The sequence below is a fragment of the Anthonomus grandis genome, chromosome 12, assembly GCF_022605725.1.
Source record: "Anthonomus grandis grandis chromosome 12, icAntGran1.3, whole genome shotgun sequence".
NCBI lineage: Eukaryota > Metazoa > Arthropoda > Insecta > Coleoptera > Curculionidae > Anthonomus > Anthonomus grandis.
The window spans coordinates 29,647,947-29,671,867 of record NC_065557.1 but is presented as its reverse complement, the minus strand read 5'-3'; the positions used below and the strand labels follow the sequence as shown (position 1 = coordinate 29,671,867).

Sequence of the window (23,921 nt, the reverse complement as noted above, 5' to 3'; positions counted from 1 at the left end):
GAAGACTGGGCTTGCTTAATATAGTCTGAGTAGTACTGATCAGCCTAATTTTTACAGATTGGTTTAAGATTGCTAAGCACTTCATTGTCTTCAACGGCTTTAGACTGCTTATACTTTGCATGCGCCAATATTTTTTGCAAGACATTTGATTTTAATTCTGCGCTGAACCATATTGGAAACTTTTTATGATAGGAACAAAATAGGTGAGAGCACTGCCCAATGCATTATACAAATAATCCACATTAGCGTTAACATCAGATGAGAATAAAGTATCTTAATCTGTATTAAGAAGGTACCTGCTAAGACCTGCATAATCTGCATTCTTGAAGTCATGTATTTTATCACAATAATCAAGAGATTCAAAATTTTATAGAAATCACCAATGATGATGTCGATCACATTTAACTAAAATATCATTTGAGCGTGATAGGGTATCAATACTATTATTACTAAAAATCAGATCTAGATATACCCCATGAGCATTTTGAATGTTATTGATCCGATATATGTTAAGGAATGGCTCTAAAAATGCTTTCTAATCAAATATTTAATTAAATGTCGAAAACGATTTCCATTATCTCAAGACAGTGATAAAGCCTACCTTCAAATCCTCGTTTATTTAGAAATATTTCTCTGAATAGAGCACGGCATTTCTGAACTATGCTCTAGTGACTCAGGTTTTAAAAACTGAATGCGCTATAAAAATCAAAGATTTTATGTGACCTCAAGAAGTCATCCGGAGATCTAGGTAGCCATTCAATAGAATTTTTTCTTCCAATCCACTGGTAAGGATAATAATCACCCAACCGTTGCCTAACAGGAACTATATAATAAGGAAGTGCTTCATCCTGTTAAAATTGTAATAAGATTCTTCTAAAGATGAATTTTCGTATGTCCCTTTGATTTTTTATTTGCCAGACTATTATTAGTTCAAAAGACCACTCTGTACCATTTTAGCATTCATGCCGCTATATAAATTTGCCTGGTTTAAATATTGGGCCGATAATACCTTAATATAATCCAATATACACGCCTAAACATTAATTTTCTGAGGGTACTGGGCTATGTCCTTCTCTAAATACATACGTGTGGGTTCTCGCCATTCTAGTAACAATACTTTTGCTTATTAATATGCTCAAGAAAATACTATTAACTAGTCGAGGTTCTCCCGTAAATCTATTTGTCATTATTTTACAAAACTGGATTCTTCTGCCGGAGTCGTCGTCACCAAGTTCTTGCAATATTTGCAGTTTATGGGGATAAAAGTAATAAAACTTATGACATTTAAGTACCTTTCTTATCGATTCATGAAAGTTCCAATTGCTACAGCTGCTTGACGAGTTGATAAAGTTGAAACAATTGCAAACTGACCCAGAATTTCAATTTGCCCTGTTTTGTCGACTAATCTCGGTTGATTTCTCTTTGTAATAGTTTCTTTATTTGTAATAGAACCAGTTTTTTTAGGTTTGGCTACTAGTTGGCGAGCATAATCCAGGCTTACATTTTGACTTAGTTGCCTTTCTTTAGAGCGTTGAGCTGTCCTTAAGAAACATTTATCTTGGAAACCATATGTAAATGAAAATAATATCTGCACGTTCAGCTATTCTGTCCACCATTGTTAAAGATAAAATAGTCTGCTTTTCGTTTAAACTGAACCGAAAGTCAACTGTTCTTCAAATAATAATACTAGTACAAGTTTGGTGCGTCCCCGCTGTTATTATACAGGGTGTTACTTATAGGTATGTCATAATTTAAAAGGGACATTCCTGCACCGATTTTAAGTCAAAAAGTTCATATAAACATGGGTCCTAAAATGATTAGTTTTTAAGAGACAGGGTGTGAAAGTTTAATTTTTTTTTCGTTTTTAATAAATTTTTCAAATTACTGTTTAAAATATTGAACTGAATTTTGGCACAGGATATTATGACATAAAAACACAATTTTAAGTGAAGGTTCGACACACAATGTGAAGGTTCGATTTAGGAATTATAAATAAGAATGCCAAATGCGCTTACACCATTGTATATTACTCTCTTCGATGATATCTGGTATATTAGTAGTTATTTTAAAAACAGTGTTCTACATAATTGTCGTGCATACGTGTGCAATAGTATTGCATAAATATTTAACAATAATAATAATTCATTGTATAACAAATTAATATACAGTATGATACTTGAAAATAAATAACATATATCACTATTATATTATTGTACCACATCTCCCCCTTTTGAAAGAATGAACTACATTTTTAATGAAATAAAAATGGAGTACTTTCGTACAAAAATAAATATTCATAAGGTATATGCGCTTTTTTACTACATTTTACATTTCTATTTTACAATAAAAATAAAATTATTAGAGGTTTAAGGAAAGTGTTAAGAAAAAGATAAGAGGAATAATAGAAAGAAAATAAATAAGAAAGAAAGGATAGAAAAGAAAAGTATTTATCGATCGAATATACATTTAAATATATATTTTTTTTATTTAAAAATGAAACCTAAAATGTTAACCCTGATTTTACTTAAACAAACTTATTACCTAAATAAACTTATTACTTAATTAAAGTACACATGTACTTAAGTTGTTTAATTTAAATAATGTTACATAATTCTTAACTATTTCGAAGCCTAAACAATACGTGTTAAGTTATTAAATTATGAACCTCAATTTTTGCGAAGCTTTGCATTGACTTATGAGTACATAATATGTATTATAAAATATTAGGTTACAAGGTTAGTAAATTAAAACTAGTACATGTTTTCTTTTCGGTACAACTGCTATAATTGACATAATTAATTGTTTTTCTTTTAATTTTTCCACGATAAACACTGAAAATGGCTTTTTCACTATAATCACTTATAAAAATGCTGTAATCTATTTTTATGCACTTTCACTTTAGCGTCACTTTTACTATTACTTAATATACAATTTACACCTTCTACCTCCTCTACTACGAAAGGGCCTTTATACCAAGGGTCAAATTTCGTTCTATTTTCATTATTTAAAAGTACTGAGTCACCGGGTTTTAAATATATTTCTTTAGACTGTTTATCGTATTCTAATTTTCGCTGAACTTTTGCTTTCTGAATAAAATCATTGGCTCGTCTATTTGCAATTTGTAAGCGATATCTGACTTCTTGATAATATGCGTCGACATTATATACAGGGTCTATCAAAGTACCATTTAAAATATTAGAAAAATCAACCTTACGTGCAAAAACTAATTCAAATGGCGTATATTCGTGATATACACTGGGAGTTGTGTTATAACAAAAGCTGAAATAGTTTGTCCATTCATCCCAATCGTCTTGCATTTCGTTTATGTACATTCTAAGAAACTCATTTAAGACTCTATGATTTCTTTCGCAACCACCTATAGTTTGACTATGGTAGGCTGTCGAAATAGAATGTTTAATTTTTAGAAGTTCAGAAAGTGATGTAAGTACTTCGTTTTTATACTCAGTGCCCATATCGGTTCTGATTTCCTGCATTGGGCCATAATTAAGAATAAATTCATTAAACATTGCCCTAGCTATAGTTTTAGCTTCTTTATTCGGAATAGGGATAATTTTGATAAATTTAGTTAACTCGCACTGGATTGTTATTGCATAAATATTGTTGTTAGGAGTTTTTCTGAATGGTCCAATAGTGTCGATACATGTGATGTCAAATGCTTTTTGTGGTGTAGGTGTTATTACCATTGGCTCTGAATAAGTTATTTTTCTCTTATTAATTTGACACTTTTGACATTTTTTAACGTATTTGTTGACATCGCGGGACATTCCTTTCCATCGGTAATTTGCTCTTAGCTTCTTAAGCAATTTTTTCTGTCCACAGTGACCTCCGGTAAGTGGATTATCATGATATTCCTGTATTAACGCTAACTTGTCATCATTATTTTTAATAATTTTGGGCTCTTCATACAGAAAAATAGTAAGATTTTTTAATTTACTTAAAGCAATATTTTTTAATTCGTTTATTGTGCACAATTTAAATATTTCATCTGTTATTTTTAGCTTTAGTTCCTTAATGTTGCAATCAGCAGCCATTTTTTCCAGCTTAGACAAAACTGTTCCTAAGAATGTTTTGTCATTACTGATTAACATTTTATCCTCGATTATAAAATCTTTATTCTTACCCATAATTATCCATAGATATTTATGCTAAATTTTAAATTTTACATAAGCTAATTTTAAAATATTACTATTTTCTAAAGTCTCTAGGACTTTTGGTTTAACCGTAAACGGCATGCTAGCATTCTTGCTATTATCTTCTGTTAAGGTAGTATCCTTTTTTGCCATTGCCCGTGTTACTGCAAATACGTTGACTGTTTTGTTATTTATCGCCAAATCGCTTAGTTCGCTAATACAAATTCTCGATAATGCATCTGCTCCTACATTGTCCTTTCCTTTAATATATTCAATTTCAAAATTATATTCTTCTAAATCTAATCGCATCCTGGTAAGTTTTGAAGATGGGTCTTTCATAGAAAAGAGATACACTAAAGGCTTATGGTCAGATTTTACCAAAAATTTATTTCCGTACAAATATGGCCTAAAATACTGAATCGCCCAGTGGATGGCTACTAATTCTTGTTCTATAGTCGCTTTATTAGATTCTCCTTTAGTGAATGATTTTGAAGCGTAAGCTATTGGCAATTCTTGCCCATTAAAGTTTTGTGATAATATAGCGCCACAAGCATTTTTTGATGCGTCTGTTGTTAAAATAAATTGTTTATTAAAGTCTGGGTATTGTAAAATTTCGGGTTGCAACAACGAATTTTTAAGATAAATAAAAGCTTGTTTACATTTTTCACTCCATTCGAATTGCGTATTTTTTCTTGTTAACATATTAAGAGGTTTTGCAATTTCTGCGAAGTTTCGAATAAACCTGCGATAATAGTTACAAAATGCTATAAAGCGTTTTACTTCATCAGCATTTCTAGGCTCTGGGTATTTATTAATAATGTCGTATTTTGACTCGTCAGGCAAAATTCCATTACTAGTAATCCTGTGACCTAGGTAGGTAACTTCTTGCGAAAAAAAATTGCATTTTTCGGGATTTAATTTTAAATTGTATTTTCTGCACGTTTCAAATACACTACGTAAATTTTGTAAATGATGATTTTTTGAACAACCAATTACAATTACGTCATCCATGTACAAGAAAGCCTTTTCAGGTGTTATTCCAGCAAATGCTATATTCATCATCCTCTGGAAACTGTTTGGGCTTATTCTGAGGCCAAATGGTAACCTTGTAAATCTGTAGCTACCTGTACTTGTACTAAAAGTTGTAAAATCTCTAGATTCTTCTGCAAGTGGTATTTGATGAAAGCCCGCCTTTAAATCTAGGGTTGAAAACCATTTAGCACGGCCGAGTTGGTCTAAAATATCGTCAATTCGAGGCAATGGAAATTTATCAGGAATAATTTTCTTATTTGCCTCTCTAAAATCCACTACTAGTCGCCATTTTTTATCATGACCCTTAGATTTCTTAGGTACCAAAAGGATTGGACTATTGTAAACGGCATTAGATTCCTCTATTATGTTTTCCTCTAACATTTTACTTACCTGTGCATTTATTTCTTTAGATTGGGAAAGCGGTGTTCGATAATTTTTTATATAGAAAGGTTGCTCATCAGCTAATTTAATTTTTTGTTTATAAAAATTGTTTGTTGTTAATTTATCACATTTTAACCCAAATATATCAGCAAATTCCATGCATAATTCGGTGGTTTCCTTTTTCGCGCATTCCGGGATGTTTTTATTTAATTCCTTTAATAGTTGATCTTTTCGGTTATTTTGATTACAATGCAATTGATAACACGAAAAGTTTTTTAGGGGTTCGGTTACAATTTTAGGATTATTTATGGTTATGGTTTCGCATGTTGTATTTAGAATTTTAATTATTGGACTTGACCTAGAAATTATGGTTGATGCTATGAAAACGCCTGGGGATATTTCGTTATTTAATACAACCGAATCTTCTTTAAGATATTTTAACTTTTCTACTTTTCTAATTATTTCACATCTCGGGGGGATAATTAACATATCTTTTGCAGGGCTGTCATGAATTGGTATAGAGATAAAATTATTATGAAGTCTTATTTGCATTGTCCAATTAGAGTAGTCCAATTGATATTGATATTGTGTAATAAAATCTCTACCAAGAATTCCATCTGCTGGTATGGGAAAATTATCCTCAACTATGTGAAAATTTTGTTTTAAAGAAAAATTGTCAATAAACATTACAGTTTTAGTAGTACCTATGGAAGTTATATGTCCTTCTGTAACACCGTTTATCCTGCTAGCATTTGCTCTGTCAACTATTTGGTTTTTATCGATTTTTGTTCGCTTAATTAAAGAAATATCGGCACCAGTATCTACGATTAATGTTATTGTTTCATTTTGTGTCATTTGGGTCTGAACGACGATAAAATTTGACAACGATAGGTCCATGTTAAAAATATTTATTGCTCCCCCAATGGACCTGGTTGGGGTGATAATTCGTTTCCCGAATTATCTGTCTCAAAGCTGCGCACAGAATAGTTTCCTCTGCCTCGTTGAGAATAGCCCCTGTGACCTCTATATCTGCTATGGCCACCATGATAATTATTATGGATAGGAACTTCAGGATTTCTATTAAATCCTCTTTTCCATTGTCCTTGCGCCCTAGGATAATGACCTCTATAATTTGGATTTCCTCTATTGTTGAATCGATTTTGTGTAAAAAGGACTGTAGAATTTTTTGATTCAGTTTCGACGCTAACAAACTTTGTCAAGGCGTCTTGAGTTGTGTTGAATGTGCCTGCTTCCATTATCAACCTGGATCTTTCTGAGGTTGCATTCGATTTTAGGGCTTTAACTGCAATATTAGTTGTATAACCCTCTGCTACATTTACTGGTACACCTTCATTTATGTACGCTCTTTTTAAGCTTGTTGCTAAAGCTTCTATGTCAGATGCATATTTTGATGTATCGCTGGATCCTTGTTTAAGAGCTAATAATTTTGCCGAAACTAACTGCGAACTTTCACCCTTAATATTGCTTGTTAGTTTTTGAATTATAATTGGTATGGTATCATTATCGCCAATAAGGTCTCTTGCTTTACCAACTAATTTAGTTTTAATAAGAGCCACGGCATTTGCTTCGTGCCCTTCGCAATTTTCTTGGATTAAAGTTAGTGCGTCAATAAAAGATCGAAGTTTATCCGCTGAGCCATCAAAATCATTGCACAAAACCCTGCTGGTGAAATTAAAAAAATCCATTTTAGTCATCGCCATTTTGCCAGTTTCAATTTTAATTTCAGTGTTTGTATTTTCTTCGTCTGAACCCTCTGAAGAGTTTTCACTGTCAATAATATCCTCCTCAATCACGTTTGGATCAATTAGTTCAGTGCACGATGTAGGTATTTTATACGAAACATTTAATACTTGATATACCCTGACTACTTTATCTCTTGAGACGGAAAAAAGTTTTTTAATAGCAAAATACTGTTCTTGACTTAAATTTTTGTAATCATGTAATACAAGTTGCACAAAGGTATTATAGTATTTAAGTAAATTATCCGTAACTTCTTTTTTAATTTCCTCTGATTTAGGTATTTTTTTTCTTTAAGACTCTTTTTGATTCGTTAGTAATTAATATTTTTAAATTTGATAACTTGGTATAAAGTTCTTCCCAAGCTGATGACATAAAAATAACTAAATTTAGCCTAAATTACGGTAAAAAAAATCTAACATAATAGTAGTACATGAAAAATGTAAACAAAAATCCAACATAAAAATTATTATTCAGCTATATATATGTAATATGTAACTTTATAATATATTATAATATTATAACTTTCGATTACTTTATGAACTAATAAAAAAAAATAGTTTTACCCCCAAAAATATTTTAAAACTGCTAAATAGCCAAAAAATCTTATTCTAAATATGCACAAATAAATAAAATTACATACCAACTATAATATAACATTTGTGTGGTCCATGTCCTGGGACGGATGCAAAATCACCATTACATCTCCTTCTTCCATCTTCCAATAAACAGGTGGCGTTTAATCGCTCGTCCTTAATGTCACTGCTTTCAGGTTTTACTAAAATGTTTTTCTACACCAACACATTGTTTCTTCTTTCACTAACACGGACTTACAAACACAAACCACTATGTAATAGTCACTTTACAGCAACTAGCTCCCATACTTTTACCACGGTTTTACTATAAACATTTTTCTTTTTGTACTATATACATATAGAACAATTACTACTCTTACTGAAAAATGCACTAAAAAATGGTGTTTGGCACTGGCAGGGTCGCCATGTGAAGGTTCGATTTAGGAATTATAAATAAGAATGCCAAATGCGCTTACACCATTGTATATTACTCTCTTCGATGATATCTGGTATATTAGTAGTTATTTTAAAAACAGTGTTCTACATAATTGTCGTGCATACGTGTGCAATAGTATTGCATAAATATTTAACAATAATAATAATTCATTGTATAACAAATTAATATACAGTATGATACTTGAAAATAAATAACATATATCACTATTATATTATTGTACCACATATGTTCACCTACTTTTTTTAGCAACCAGTGGCGTAGCTATGATGAATTTTTAATACAATTTTATAAAAAAAAATACTACGCCATTGACTTACGAAAAAAGTATGATTTTATCTTAATTATCAATTAATTATAAACAAAAAATTCCTCTATGACTTTTGCTGTAAATCTTACTGTTTGGGTCTAATTGTTAATTAAAAAAACGTCTTTTATGCATAAAATGCATCTTTAAAAATTATGGAAATAAATCAAGTTAGCTTTGCTAGTTACCAGCAACTGTTTTTTTGTTGTTGTAAATATTATGACACTGACATTAATGATTATTTTTGATTGTGTTAAGTTTGATTTTATTTTCAGTTTTTATTAGGTATATTTGTCAAATATTTATTTTCAAGCTATTTTTTACAAACTGGTGAACAAAAAGCAACAACAAATAAATACATACATAATTTATAACAAATGTTGGAAATGATAACCTCTTGCCTCTATGCAGGCTTCTGCTCTTCTTCTCATAGAATCACGAACTCTTTCGAAAATTCCAGGCGTGTTTCGTATAGTTTCACATCCGTCAATCATTCTATTTCTTAGTTCTTCTAATGTCACAATTGGTGTCTGATAAACTAATGTTTTTAGGTGTCCCCACAAAAAAAATTTAGGCTATTTAAGTCAGGTGATCTAGGTGGTTAAAACTGTGGTTCTCCACGGCCTATCCATTTATTTCGGTAGACTCTATTTAAATGCTCACGAGCCAATATGCTAATGTGGGCTGGAGCACCATCATGCATAAACCAAAATTGTTGCCGTAACTGAAGATGAACATCTTCGAGAAGCAAAGGCAAATCATTTTGGAGAAAATTACAATAATTCTGTCCGTTAAGGCGTCCTGGTAAAAAAGATCCAATTAAATGATCGGATACGACACCGATCCAAACGTTTATTGAAAATTGTTCCTGAAAATGTGTCTCTGTAATCGCATGAGGGTTTTCTTGAGCCCAGTAATGATTGTTATGGAAATTGATTATTGCATTTCTGAAGAAATTAGCTTCGTCCGTAAACAAGATGTTCGCACCAAAATGAGAATTTTGTGTTACTTTTTGGAGATACCATCTACAAAATTGCGTACGCGATTCATATTCTCTAAGAAGCAATGCCTGAACCCTTTGTATGTGAAAAGGATACAACAAACAATCCCTTAAAATTTCCCATACCGTCTTGTAGCAGATGTTCAATACCATACCAATTTTTCCTGTACTTGTGATCGGATTCTCTTCGACTGCATGTAGGACAGCCTCTTCAACTGCCGGTGTCCTAACTGTACGGGGCCTTCCCTCGGCAGAATTAGCCTTAAAACTCCCAGATTCAGCCACATGTCGATGAATATTTATAAATATTCTTCCATCTGGGACAGCGCGATTAGGATACCTTTCTCGATACAAACGCCGCGCCTCCATAGCATTACCATTGGCAAGTCCATAAAGGAAATGCATTTGCGTCATTTCCAAATTAGAATAATCTACCATTTTTTAACTAGTACAATTCACGTTTTAAGATCCAAAGGGTACTAAAAACAAACTGTCAAGAATAATCACTAACGCAAGTGTCATAATGTTTAAAACAACAAAAAACAATTTCTGGCAACGAGCAAAGCTAACTTGATTTATTTCCATAATTTTTTAAAGATGCATTTTATGCATAAAAGACGTTTTTTTAATTAACAATTAGACCCAAACAGTAAGATTTACAGCAAAAGTCATGGAGGAATTTTTTGTTTATAATTAATTGATAATTAAGATAAAATCATACTTTTTTCGTAAGTCAATGGCGTAGTATTTTTTTTTTATAAAATTGTATTAAAAATTCATCATAGCTACGCCACTGGTTGCTAAAAAAAGTAGATGAACATCTAAAAAATGTGTTTTTATGCCATAATATCCTGTGTCAAAATTCAGTTCAATATTTTAAACGGTATTTGAAAAATTTATTAAAAACGAAAAAAAAATAAAACTTTAACACCCTGTATCTTAAAAACTAAGCATTTTAGGACCCATGTTTATATGAACTTTTCGACTTAAAATCGGTCCAGGAATGTCCCTTTTAAATTATGACATACCTTTAAGTAACACCCTGTATTATTAGAATTTTTAATTTTTTTTTGTCACCTACTTAATGGGTTTCTAAGTAATCACGAAACAGTTTATTATTGCCAGAAATTGTATTGTTTTATGTTTTTCTTTTTGTTTATGGCTCCGATGCTATTTGCATTGCATTTTGTTATGCGCGATTTAAGTTAATTTAACACTTATATATTACACCACACCTATAACTTGCGGTTTATTCCTTGATTACTCCTATTTAGTTATCCCCTTTCACATAACCTACTATCCCTGCAAGCATAATATTCATACACGTGCATTAAGTCCAGCAAGAGAGTCCGCTTCCTCGTTACCAGTATGGCCTGGGCACAGAATAAACGATCTCTGAGATCGTTTATTCTGTGGCCTGGGTGAGCAGGCACCCAGACAAGGCTTCTACGACTCTTCTAAGACTCTTTTGACATGTTCACCGAACAAGTAGAACTTGTCGGTTTATGGATCTTTCATCAGTTCTGTTATTCATCCTAGGGCCGACGTTTAGCAAACACATTTCCCTGTTCAATTTACGACATCGTGGGTTTTAAATTAGACACGGAAACGCATATTTGGTTAACGTGTGTGCATTTCTAGAGGTTTAGTTTCGAAATGCCTACTAATTTGTAAAAGAACATTGCATATAATATCACAAAATATTACTGAACGATTTCTTTATTCTATTTATAGATAATGGTAAAACAATTAGAACAAACAACAAAGTAGTTTCCATTTATTTTTTATTATTATTAATAATACTGTAATTTTATTATAGCGGTTTTTTGCATAACTACAATGCTTTTACTACAATATATAATATTATGTTACTATATTATAAAATTATGATAAAATCTGCATTAAATTTTAAACCATTTAAAGTGCCACTACTGTACATATACAAAGTGCCTCTGATTTAATCGGCATTATTGGTATGTTTCTTAATATTTAGGATTAGCAAACTTGTGAGATTTTTTCTGCTGATTAAAATAGTAAAAATGGAAAAAATGGACAAAAAACGAACATCGCGTTCTTGAGAAAATCTGTAAAATGTACTTATTTTCCTATATTATATACTATATTATATTTATTTTTTTTCTATTTTTAATAGAATTCCCTGTATATCTTTATATAAATAGAAAAAGAAAATAAATTTCTTAATAAAACAGTTTATTTGCACTAATATCCTAAACCTAAGAATAATAAAGTTATAGGGATATTAATAATTTTTTCAAATTTCGGAAAGTTAGCTTTGAAAAAAATACATAAATCATTGTTTAAATAATAAAATAATAGTAGCCATAGAAATTTAACAAAAAAAAAAATAAATACTGACATGTTAGCAAAGTTTGTGACTTTTGTAAAATCTAAGTTAGTAAAATGCCTTTTACGCATATTGAAAAATGTGGTATTTAGGAATATTCCCTGTATGCCAAAAAAATAGTGACAGAGCGCTAAAAGAGTACCGCAAAGATTCTTTTTCATTGTCTACAAAAAATTTAGAAGTAACAAAAACTTTTTTAAAAGAACTAGAAGAAGAAATCAATTTATAAGCGATTTTTATATTTGTAAGCAAGGAGATTGAGATTTCTACTTTGGCCTATTTTGAAGCTTATATGGAAACCTCAACTAAAGATTTAGCAAGAGCTTATGGTGTGAGCTTAGTAATAATATGGCAGGTTTTAAAGAAATACGTGCAGAGTATAAAGAGTAGAGAGAGAGTTTAAAGAAATTTGTGCCATATAAATATCGACCAGTACAAATATTATTGCCTGGCGATAACGAAAGAAGACTTGCTTTTTGCAACCGATTGCGTAATACAAATGAACAAATGATAATATTTTAAACTGTATAATTTGGAGCGACGAAGTTATTTTTTTAAATAAAGTTCCAAGAAAATCTTTTTCTTACTGATTCTAAAAACCTTCAAGACCAATTAAGTATAAACGTTTGGTGCGGCATATTAGGAAGTCAAATAATAGAGGTGTTTTATCATGGCAATTTGACCGGAATGAGATATATTCACCTCATAATATCTAAAGCACTAGAAGATTCTTTATATAATGTTAGCTTGGAAAAACGACAACAAATCTATTTCCAACAGGATGGAGGATCATTGATGAACCCATTGATGATAAAATTTAAACACATATTAGGCAAATAATTAAATCATAATTAGATAATAGACGGAAGATTAATGTTAAAAGAAACAAGACCCATGGCTATGTGTGCTCAAAAATAAAATGACTAAGATGACGATGTTTTTGCTCATTTGATGAAAATTAAGTCGGTTTACTTGATGTTATTTTTATATTTCAAAGCCAATTTGATAAAATTATTAATTAGTTCGCTATAACTTTGTTATTTTTAGGTTAAGGCTAACATATATTATAAGAGATTCCATTGAAAAAAAGTAATTTTTTATATTTTCTCAAAAACGCAATATTCAATTTTTTTCTGTTTTCGCGATTGGCAAAACCTACAATCTTGCTAATTTAACCGACCCTATATCCTAAATATTTACAAAGATATCAATAGTGCTGGATTAATCGGAGGCGCCCTGTATATTTTAATTGATACATTAAAATCGTTATTTTAAAAAACAAAAAACAGGTCTAAAGAAAAGCATTCCAAAGTTTATTTAAGAAGTCACCAATATACGCTAGTTACCAATATATGCTATTAAGTCACCAAAATTCGCACACGTATTATATGTCAACATAATTTCAGGCAATAATATCTTATAACCAATTAAAGGCACTGAATAGTATTGTCAAAATATTCATTGCTCCAAACGTTCTCGAACGCCTGAAGCTATCCGCTTTTGGTAAACAGACGAGGATTTGAAATGCAATAGATATGAGGGGAGGTGGTTATAAGTTGGAAAATAGAGATACTACAAGGCATACATTTTAAAATTTACTACCTCTAATATTTATCTACCACAAAATATTGTTAAGAAACGCCATAACCAGTGAATAATGAGTTTTAATTTTAAGTTACTTAATTGAAGAAGATCATTGAAATATGTTAGACAAGACAGTAGACGACCTAACTAGTAAGGTACTTAAAATTAATATCCTCATTCTATCATTTAATAAAGGTCTTCTATACTTTCACTAGGATAATTAGGCCAAAACATAGCCTAACTAACTTTTCTGTGGGGTCATCTATTCAGAAAAAGGTTAAAAGGTTATCAAGATATTTTTTAAAAATATATAATATATTAAAGATGTCGTCAAATTTTATATATTTCAAGTTAAAATATATACACTTTGATGTCATTATAAATGAATAAATAATATATACACTTTGTGGCTCTTTTTGGGTTAAAAGTTCTGAGATATTTGGTTAATGAAATATGCCAAACTTATCCAAAAAATCGTGTACGTCGCTCCCAGAGATCATTTTCATGGCAATAATTCAAACGTACTACTTCAAACTTTTCTAAAAATTCTTTATTAGTATCCTCTTTTCTTATTAAAGGTACGTTTTTGTTGATTTTTCTGATATCCTGAAAATGTATACTCTTTTTTGACTCTATTAACAACATTCTATCTTTCAGCTCCATATCATAATCCATTAGGTAATAATTAGTTATTCAATATTATTGTTTAAGCAATGATCAGCATACATTGCTTTCGTTTACTCTTACTCTTGTGGAAAAAATGCTTTTAATCCGAGCTTGGTTATGGTAGTCGCGCGGGCTTTATGAACTAGAATAAAAACATATTCAAATAAAACCACATGAAGTTCTGGCTTTATAAAACTGTATCGGCTCCGAGGAAATAATTTTAATTCTCCAGAAAAAATAAATAAAATATAAAACCACGTAGTTCAGGCCAAGACACCCTCCTCCCCATACGTAGCTCCTTCTGTGTTTCTTTTTCGGCGAATGTTCCTCTCTCTACGTGGTTTACCGACAGCCTGCAATGATCATTATTTCATACTAATAAAATGTAATAGACGATTTTTCTAATAATATAAGCATATAGCATTATAATACAAAACAAATTCTATCTTTCTCTATAGGGGCAGGAAATTGTCCAAAGTATCTATTCCCAAAGTTTGCATGATTTTGTGAGTTTAACCGATATGGATAATATATTCGAAAAAATTTTAACTTTAAATTATATACAATCGTAAAAAAATTCTATAATTTTTATAATTGTACAACGTTGAGTTTTAAATTAAATCAGCTCCCAGCTCAGTTCGGCACGGCACAACCAGCACACCTCATTTTGCTGTGTGGGGCAATTCGACAGTACAATGCAGAAATGTATTCTCAGTAAATTTTGAAAATAGACCGATTCCTTGTGCTTAAAATATTTTAAATGTCGTGTCAACTTTTGAGGCATCTTTTTGTCTCCAATAATGTAGAATTAAAAGGGTCCAGGAAATACGACGGGAAGAAATACTTTGTAGTGATTTAGTTTCGGATTCAGCACGATCGAGCAGAAGTGTTGGAGAGGAACTGAGTATACACTATAAAACTGTGACGAGTATTTGGAAAAAAACATAGATACAAATTTGTTAAATATTCCACAACTCAGAACGTGTTTCCTGAAGACCAGTGGCGAAGAATGACAATTTGTGAAACCATAATAGAAAAGGCAAATGAAAATAAAAATTTCTTAAAATTTTTTTTTAGGTGAGTCCTGATGAGAGAGTTTTCCATTGCATATTCAACACAATTCTTCTATTGTTCGTTACTGTTCTCAGGAAAACAAGTACAGAAGTTTTGAGTTCCGTACTCGGAACCTTCAAAAGTTAAATATTTGGGTTGCTCTTTTGGGCGACGATAACGTCGAAAAATACATTGAGTTGCTATTAAATCAACTTCTTCCTGTCGTTTAACTTCTCTCCTGTATAGATTTAGGATCAGCCTATTTTTAACAAGATAGCTGTTTTGCTCATAATGCGGTTAGACTAAAAGAATTTTTAACAAATACTCTTCCTATTCGCTTTATTAGAGGGACTGGCAATATTAAATGGCCTCCAAGATTTCCCAATTTATCACCAAATAACTTTTATTTATGACATTATCTTAAGGAGACTATTTATAAACATCACAATAGTAGACCAATGAAATTAGAGAAGCTGAGAAAAATTGTTGAATCTGCCAATTCCATTTCACCTCAAACTCTTTTAGAAGTAAGATACAGCTTTTACGACAGGCTCATTTATTTAATTAATTATTTGTTAGGTTTATTATTTAGAGTTTTATTTTCTGTTTTTTATAACGTTTACGCGTTTACGTTCTATTTTTATTACCGTTTATATTTTATTTAAATAAGAACAATATAAAATATATTCTCGCATTAGAAAAATATTATACTAATGCCGCATATTTTTTAAAATTTTGCCGCAAAGATACAGCTCATACCGATGTCAGACCCTTACTAAAATAAAATTTATAATAATCGAGCTCGAATCTCGAACACCAGCGTAATGTCGCGGCGGCGGCGTTACATCTCGCCTGTTGGGAACTTTATACAGGGTGTTTATTTGAAAACTTCCCACTACGGATTTATTGAAAATCACTGTTAAAAAAAAACGCCGAAATACGTCAAAAGGTTTGTCAAGGGGGACAACTTTCTAACCTAAAATTACTTCACCCCCTTTCAACCTCTGCCCCCCAGGGTCATCCCCTTAAAAATTTTAAATGGCAAGGGGTATCGAGTAATAGCTTGTTTAAAAGGTCTTTCGCAGTCTTTTATTTCGACGTTTGATTTTATTTAAATCGGTCGATTCGTTTTCAAGAAAATTAGAAAAATCTTTGTTTATCTTAATTTGTTCAGAAAGAAAGCAATAAACATGAAAATATCAGTTTTTATTTCAATAAGTGTTCAAAATGTTGGCCGTTTTTGGCCAAACAATGATATAGGCGATGTTCAAATTCCTGACGGACATTTTCAAAAACATGTTGTGGGATATCATGGCAGCTGTCGATGATGCGTTGACGAAGTTCATCCAAACTTTCAGGTTGGGGAGTAAACACAATAGATTTCAAATGACCCCATAGAAAAAAGTCTCACGGCGTTATATCAGGAGATCTAGCAGGCCATTCTATAGGTCCCCTTCGCCCAATCCATTTATCTGGAATTTCGTCGTCTAGCCATTGCCGAACGGGAATAACATAGTGAGGAGGAGCGCCTGAAATATATTTCTTGCTGGAAATATATTTCAGACTAGCTGAATGCCCGCGGCGTTGCTCGCGTGAAAATAAAAGAAAAGTCGAAGAAGTCGTCAGTCGGGATGACCCTGGGAGGCAGGGGGTGAAGTAATTTTAGGTTAGAAAGTTGTCCCCCTTGACAAACCTTTTGACGAGTTTCGGCGTTTTTTTTTTAAACAGTGGTTTTCGATAAATCGGTGGTGGGAAGTTTTCAAATGAACACCCTGTATGTATAGTGATCTATTCGCCAATCTGTATATGTTCTTTTAGACTTACTGTTGAAACTATATCTATATTTTTTTTAGCTGATTGGAACTAAAGAGGGAAAAATCTACCTTCATCTACTTAATGAAGAGTATTGTCAGAAATCTTCGGAACAATATCAAGAACACATTCAAATATTTTTGGATTATGTTAGCCGTTTATAGTATATAAATTAGATTTTTAGACTTTTGTACAAAATAATAAATACTGGTTAATAGTTTCAACATATTACTTTTATTTCTTATCAGACATTTATACCATATGGAGGGACGCGGAGTCTGTCTAATCGCGAGCCAAATTACTTAAAAGTTAACCTAGTAATTTTACGAAAAAATGCGAAAAAATTAACTTTTGTGTTAAAGCTGCTATTATAAAAGTTTTTTTTATAAAATTGTGTTTTTATTTAATAAATTGATAATAAATATCTCTGAATATAGAGAAAAACCTAGGTACAGAAATTTAAAGCCTTCTTTATATTTTTTCAATATAAGTAGAGTTTTTCAATTCGAGAATTGTGTCCCTTGAATATTCTGTTTTATTCCCCAGATCGGACCGACATATTTTTCCATCTATTTTCTGCCTTATTATCATAATTGGTAAAGATAAAATTGGCTAATAATATGGATATTATTAGTAGTAAAAGAAAAAAGGCTACTAAAAAGAAACTACAATTTAATTTATTTTAAGTTTTTATATCGTACACAGTACATTTTTTTTTAATTATATACAATAGGTAAATTTTTTGCAAACTTAGCAAAAGCTCGTATCGATACGTTTAAAATAAGATTTCGAAAAGCGGCATTCGGCATAAATCGTTTAATTTTAGCGAAGTAGGTTTGTTCTAGCTTTTTTAGTAATTACTAAAGTTTACATTCACATAAATATTCTGCAGAATAACAATTTTATAAGATTATGTAATATAACAAAAATATATGTATTTATTATTAACTTGTTTAATATATTATACATTAGGAATAACATACAAAATAAATATATTACTACCCATACATAACGTTTTAATCCAAATGATATCGAAAATCTGTTAATTAGACATCAATTATTATCTTCTTATACCATTTCTAACCAAAATCGTATGCACCCATCGTGCATTTGATATTAATTCCTGGACATTGACGTGGGTGATACGATGCTTCTCAATATAATTTTTGAAGAAACATTTTACATGAGATACTAATATATTTTTTCTTATTGTCGTTTTAAAATCAAGATCAAGTCTTGCTCTTTATAAAATGGTCTTATATAAATCTAATAAATTTAAAACTTTTTATACTTAGCGAGACTCAAGTAGAGCTTAGTTAGTACTTCAGTTCAGCTTGTTTATCTTTATATACAAACATAATATACTTTTAAGATAGTAAGATCAATTTATTATAAACTACCTCATAAATAGATAAATTAAAAGCTTTTTTAAAATTATCACATATTGCCTATACTAATTTTATTCCGGCCTAAAATATTGCGTGCCTGGTGGAATTTTATAACCAGGATAAGTAGAGTTCAAAGCATGTTGTGCAAAAAAGGGTGTATAATCCTTTTCCTTCTTGGTAGGTCTGCATGCTGGGCCTTTTGCTAGCTCCTCCAGATGCCTTTTTTCCTCATCCATTCTTTGCTTGACGTTTTCTGGAGGCCATTTTAAGTCACCGCGAAGGTGCTTTCCTCCTACAACAACTGTTTAGTACACCAGAATTTTAAAATGAGTTTGCACATAGAATTTTGGTTTTGATATCATGAAAAGCAACACTTTTTTTGGTATTTATGCTGTGAAAATGATAGTTACGGTTATCTTTTAATGTATTAGACAATTTTGATTAGATACTATTCCTAAACTATGTAAAGTAATGCGAGATCCATTAGAAATTATCATAATTGGGCTATGATAGAATTTATTATAAACTATAGATGTAAAAGTTCATTGTAACAACTGATTAATATTAAGATCGGAATAACCGATAAAAATTGAACAATAAATTAAATACTACGAAACAACAAACCAAAATTTTATGCACCAATTTTTAAATTTGTATATTCTGTTTTTTGGTTTATCTTGATTTGGTTATGTTTCTAGACTATGTTTTCTGTGTGTTTTTAGATTTATAGGTTTGCAGGATTTAAAAAGCTAATACCGATTTTTATCTAAGACTTAAATAGGGATCACAGAAACATTTTAAAATTTGATTACTTATCATATTTTTGATCTAGGTTTTACAATTAAATTACAATTTGGAACCACAATTAAAACGTAAGTAGCCTTATACAATATAACTGCACTGTGTTCCATTTTAGGAATAACTGAAAGTATCTCAGATATTTTTAACGATAAAAAGCTTTGCGCCACTTTCTTGTAAAACTAATAAGGCTGCAAACAGAATTAAGTTCGTTTTTGCTCTCAGAGACAGGGTGTAATGAAAAAATTTCACTTTTTTGGGCACTGTCATAGCTCGCACCATGTATAAGTTATAAAAAAGGTAAAAACTGTTTTAGATAAAAAAAAATTGCGTAGAATTTATTGACATATTTAAAATAAAAAACATAGGAGCGCTTACGAGTTATCACCCTAGTTTGTTCCTTTTGAAAAAAAAATAACTAACTTTTTTTTCAAAACAAATTTTTTTTTCCTTCTATGAAATAGCATATTTTTTTTCTTTAAAATGATGTATAAAATTAAAATATAACAACTAAATTTCCATTAAAGCTCTAAAAAGCAAAAAACCGTATATCTAGTTCAAAATTATTAGTTGGTCATGAAAATGCTTTCATGCTTCCACTCCATATCAGCTCAAGTTTAAAATAATATAAATGAATTTTAGTTAGCCATTAGATATTCCTAGAATTTAATTCTGACAATAAACAATTGCTGTTATAATTAGGAAAAGGATCTCTCCAGATTCCATATGTTTCCAGTCCAGTATTTATCTTATAGCAATTATTTTAACAAAAATATTATTTTGATAACTGTCTAATATTATTGAATGCGTTTAAAAATAGTGAATACATAAAAAATATTATTAATATTAATAAACGTCTTTTTTCTTTTGAAAAATTACATAGAATTACTAATTGTAATGGACGTCGTGATCTAGCACAGCTACTCCATCTAACCGTCCCACGATGCGTAATCTTTAAATTCCCAACGTGTATATATTTACTTAGCTATACAAGGTGGCGCATCCAAAACTAATCAGCAATTTCGGGCAGTCCATTAGCTGTTTTAATAATGCTCAGACGTCGAGTTTATTTACGAGGACACATAATCATAAAATCACCTTCATGCCTACAATGGTTTGAAAGGTTGTTCAATTCTCTGTATAGCGATTAAGTATGATGTTTGAGTCAGTACTTTTTAAGATTTTTGCAATTACTTTATTACAGATGATTACGGATTCTTTTCAGAAAAAAATTTCAGGAAGTATTTTTCTGTTAAAATAATTGAAACACTTTTTGGAAATAATTAATCGGATACTAGGACGGCGGAATTATTTAACAAGCGACATGAAAATGTTGCTTGTTAAATGCAATATTTAAAATACTGTAAAGAATGAAGGTATGGAAGTGGTTATATAAAGCAAGATATTGTAGATCCTTTGTTTAGACTCCATCAATTGGAAGCTGTAACGTGTATTAGTCGATTTAGGATTTAAAGAACTCTAAAGGGTCATAGTTTTCATCCGTACAAAACACATCTTATACAAGAACTGAATCAAGACGATTTCGATTGGCGATCACAATTTTGTAAAATTATGTGTAAACGAATTATTAGTAATGCAAACTTTTGCTTAGTATAAGTTTCTTTGATAAGTGCTTCTATTTTTAAGTGATGTTTTAAATCGTCATAATTTTCGACATTAGTCCAATACTAATCGCAGCATATATCATGTATTACACATCCAATATCCACAAAACGTTTGGACCTGGAAATTTGGCAGGTGACATTTACTTAGAGCTCCATTGATAAGGTATTAACAGCTAGATTTGAAAATCAAAATGGTAAATATGCTGAGGAGAAGTTGGTGTTTCAGCAGGAAGGTGCATCCCACATTATGCGTTATTAATTTGACAATATTTGGATTAGACGTTCCGAGGACTATGGGTTGTAAGAAGAGGTGCTTTGAATAGCTTCCACGATCGCCAGAGTTATCACCTTTATACTTTTTTCTTTAAGTTACTTAAAATCTATGAAACTGAACCCACTTCATTAAAAGATTTACAATATAGAGTTGTAAATGAGTGCCTTCAAATCACGTCTGAAGTATTGTTGAACGTGTGGCAACGTTTTCAGTAAAATTTGTACTATTGTAGGAATAATGGAAGTGGCTATTTCTAGCATTTATAACACATAAGCAAATTCTATTAACATGTATTTTTGCGATTATTTTATGAAAGTCTAGACATAGATATTTAGAACATTTCATAGTATATTAAGGGTCTCATCTTATTTTTGGACTCACATTTCGCATTACTAGATATTTTTATGCCAGTTCTTGACAATTTTTTTATATTTAAAAACCACAAAATGTACTACATCACAAGTACATCAAAATATATCAAGGCAAGGTAATTTTTAAATTTTTCTACCTTATACAGGCTAACAGCATTATTACTTTCACAAAAAAATTGCATATGTTCGCGAAAAAAAGCAAAGTTCGATCTTTAAAAATAACCGAGCTACGTTGCGATTATTACCATAAATGGTACATCTGGCACCATAAACCTGTCCATCTACCATTATAAAATCTAAGGGTCTGCTTAATAAGTGTGAGATTTTTCAATTTAAGAAAAAAACATTATTACACATGAATAAAATTATTAGTCTGTCATGTGCAAAATACATAATTTGGATAATCTGTACCGTTTTGATATGCCTTATATATCTGCTTTTTAGGTATATTAGCCTGTGCAGTAGTATTGATCTTATTAAAAAACATGCTGGAACATAAATTTAAAATACAATCCCTACTGTTAGACTTGTAGAGATAAAAATGTTTATTGACGTAATTAAAAATTAGACTATAATGAAAGGAAATTTATACTGAAAAAGAAAATAGAGGCGTATTATCAGATAAATAAATGTATGGTCAAAACGCTGGTGATGGTGGTCTATGGTTTGCGGCATTAGAGAACACACAAAAATATTTTAAGGGTGTTATCATTAGCTAGATTTGAGCATTCATAGAAATTGAGCATGTATTTGGCAAGGAATATTCATTCGTGAGAATAAAAAAAACTTAGGAAAGGACTAAATTCTAGCGGCACAATGAGGAAACACCTAAAAAAATATATTATGATAAATCACTTTTGAGACTATGTAAGACGTCGAATAACGAGAAACCCTTGAGTACATTTGCTTGTTGAGGAAACTAAGACTTCTAAACCACTAAAGAACATATCCATTAGGTTAATCGAAATATTAGATGTATTATGTTTGGAAATTGGGATAGTCTTAACATAGCATATTTGTGATGTGTATATAAAAGGTTTTTGTGGGGTATACCATAATTGAGAAATTCTATATAAATAGCTATAAAAGACAATACATGTAAAAATGCTGTAAATCTAAAAGAAATTGTTACTAACCCCTTAAGGACGCCGTGGCTGGTTGTGCTGAATAAACGGGAGCAGGTGTCTGACTTACTGGAGCCGCTGGTCTAAGAGTAATAGTAGATGGTGGAGGTTCAACGTGTTTAGCTGATTGCTGCTGAGGCCTGCTAATTGGTGCCTAAAATGTAATTTATATTTAAAACAGGATAAACGAGAAATAAATTATATTGAGAAGAACAATATAAAATAAAAAGATGTCATGATATGTCTAAATCATATATGTACATCAAATATAAGAAGGTACTAAGATGTTCCATTTAATTTAGGTAATATGCTAAATGTAAGGAATAAATCATACCAGAATTAGTAGCGAATAAAATTCAATATGAAAGATTTCTAATTAGATAAAATAGTAGACGTTTAAAAAAACTAACTAGAGGATAAAGGTAAGAGGTTAATCAGGTGAGAATTAGTAGAAATGAAAGTTAAACCATCCAAACATGTATCTAAAAAGATATATTTTATGACTCAGCGGTATTTATTAATAGTGCAATTTGATTTGAATCAGCCTAATAAATATACAGGTTATGGATTTAATGGTTAAACACGGCGAGCTACTGTGATATCTGATAACTTCAGTTAACTTTAGATAACTATGTCATGACTTTAGTCAGGAAGACAGACTACTGCTCTGCTTTGATAAAGGAATAGTTTCATTTACGCCCTTATTTCGGAATGTGTAAATAGGTTTCCTCTCTACTCGTACAGAATTCTGCCTATTTCACAATTGCTATAGAATTTACTATGCCGTTGAAGGATAATGTAAAACTCACATTGTAACTAAATCTCAAAAATATTATGCTGTCCACTTGTACTTATTTTTATTACTATATCTAATGCTTCATTGCAACATAACCTGTATATTTTGCAAAATATATAAGCAAATTGCTGCGTCTCAATATATCTCTTAAGGGAAATTTTGTACAAAAGATATTGTCTTCATTTTGTCAAAGACAACGTTAAATTTAATAAAAATTAAAAATAATCATAAACTTAAATCAGATATATGCTAAAAAATTTTAACTGCAAATTATATTATATATGCGACATTACCTTTATACATACATACATTGCTTGAACATGTTTGACGTAAGTTTTTTCATATTATATTGCATTATTTTTTTATTAGAAAATAGTCAATTCTACTTTACTTGGATTAGGTTTAAA

At 30.7% G+C, this 23,921-nt stretch overlaps 2 protein-coding genes across 7 annotated transcripts in view; one reads left to right on the top strand and one right to left on the bottom strand.

Annotated features, from left to right (window-relative positions):
• The window catches only part of LOC126742617 (cytoplasmic dynein 2 intermediate chain 1), a 32,707-nt gene extending 15,345 nt beyond the window's left edge, over positions 1-17,362 (top strand). The window contains exon 6 of the mRNA XM_050449345.1: positions 17,180-17,362. Within this exon, the coding sequence (XP_050305302.1) occupies positions 17,180-17,302 (123 nt within the window). The 3' untranslated portion in view covers positions 17,303-17,362. The remainder of the gene's footprint in view (positions 1-17,179) is intronic.
• A 428-nt stretch (positions 17,363-17,790) lies between these two features.
• The window catches only part of LOC126742622 (DNA translocase FtsK), a 28,042-nt gene continuing 21,911 nt past the window's right edge, over positions 17,791-23,921 (bottom strand). For 4 of the 6 annotated variants that reach the window (XM_050449349.1, XM_050449353.1, XM_050449352.1 and 1 more), the window contains 2 exons: positions 22,731-22,872; positions 17,791-18,827 (listed from right to left, as the gene is read on the bottom strand). In XM_050449349.1, coding sequence (XP_050305306.1) covers positions 18,598-18,827; positions 22,731-22,872 — 372 coding nt within the window. In that variant the 3' untranslated portion in view covers positions 17,791-18,597. The remainder of the gene's footprint in view (positions 18,828-22,730; positions 22,873-23,921) is intronic. The other 2 variants (XM_050449350.1, XM_050449355.1) reach the window with 1 other exon arrangement.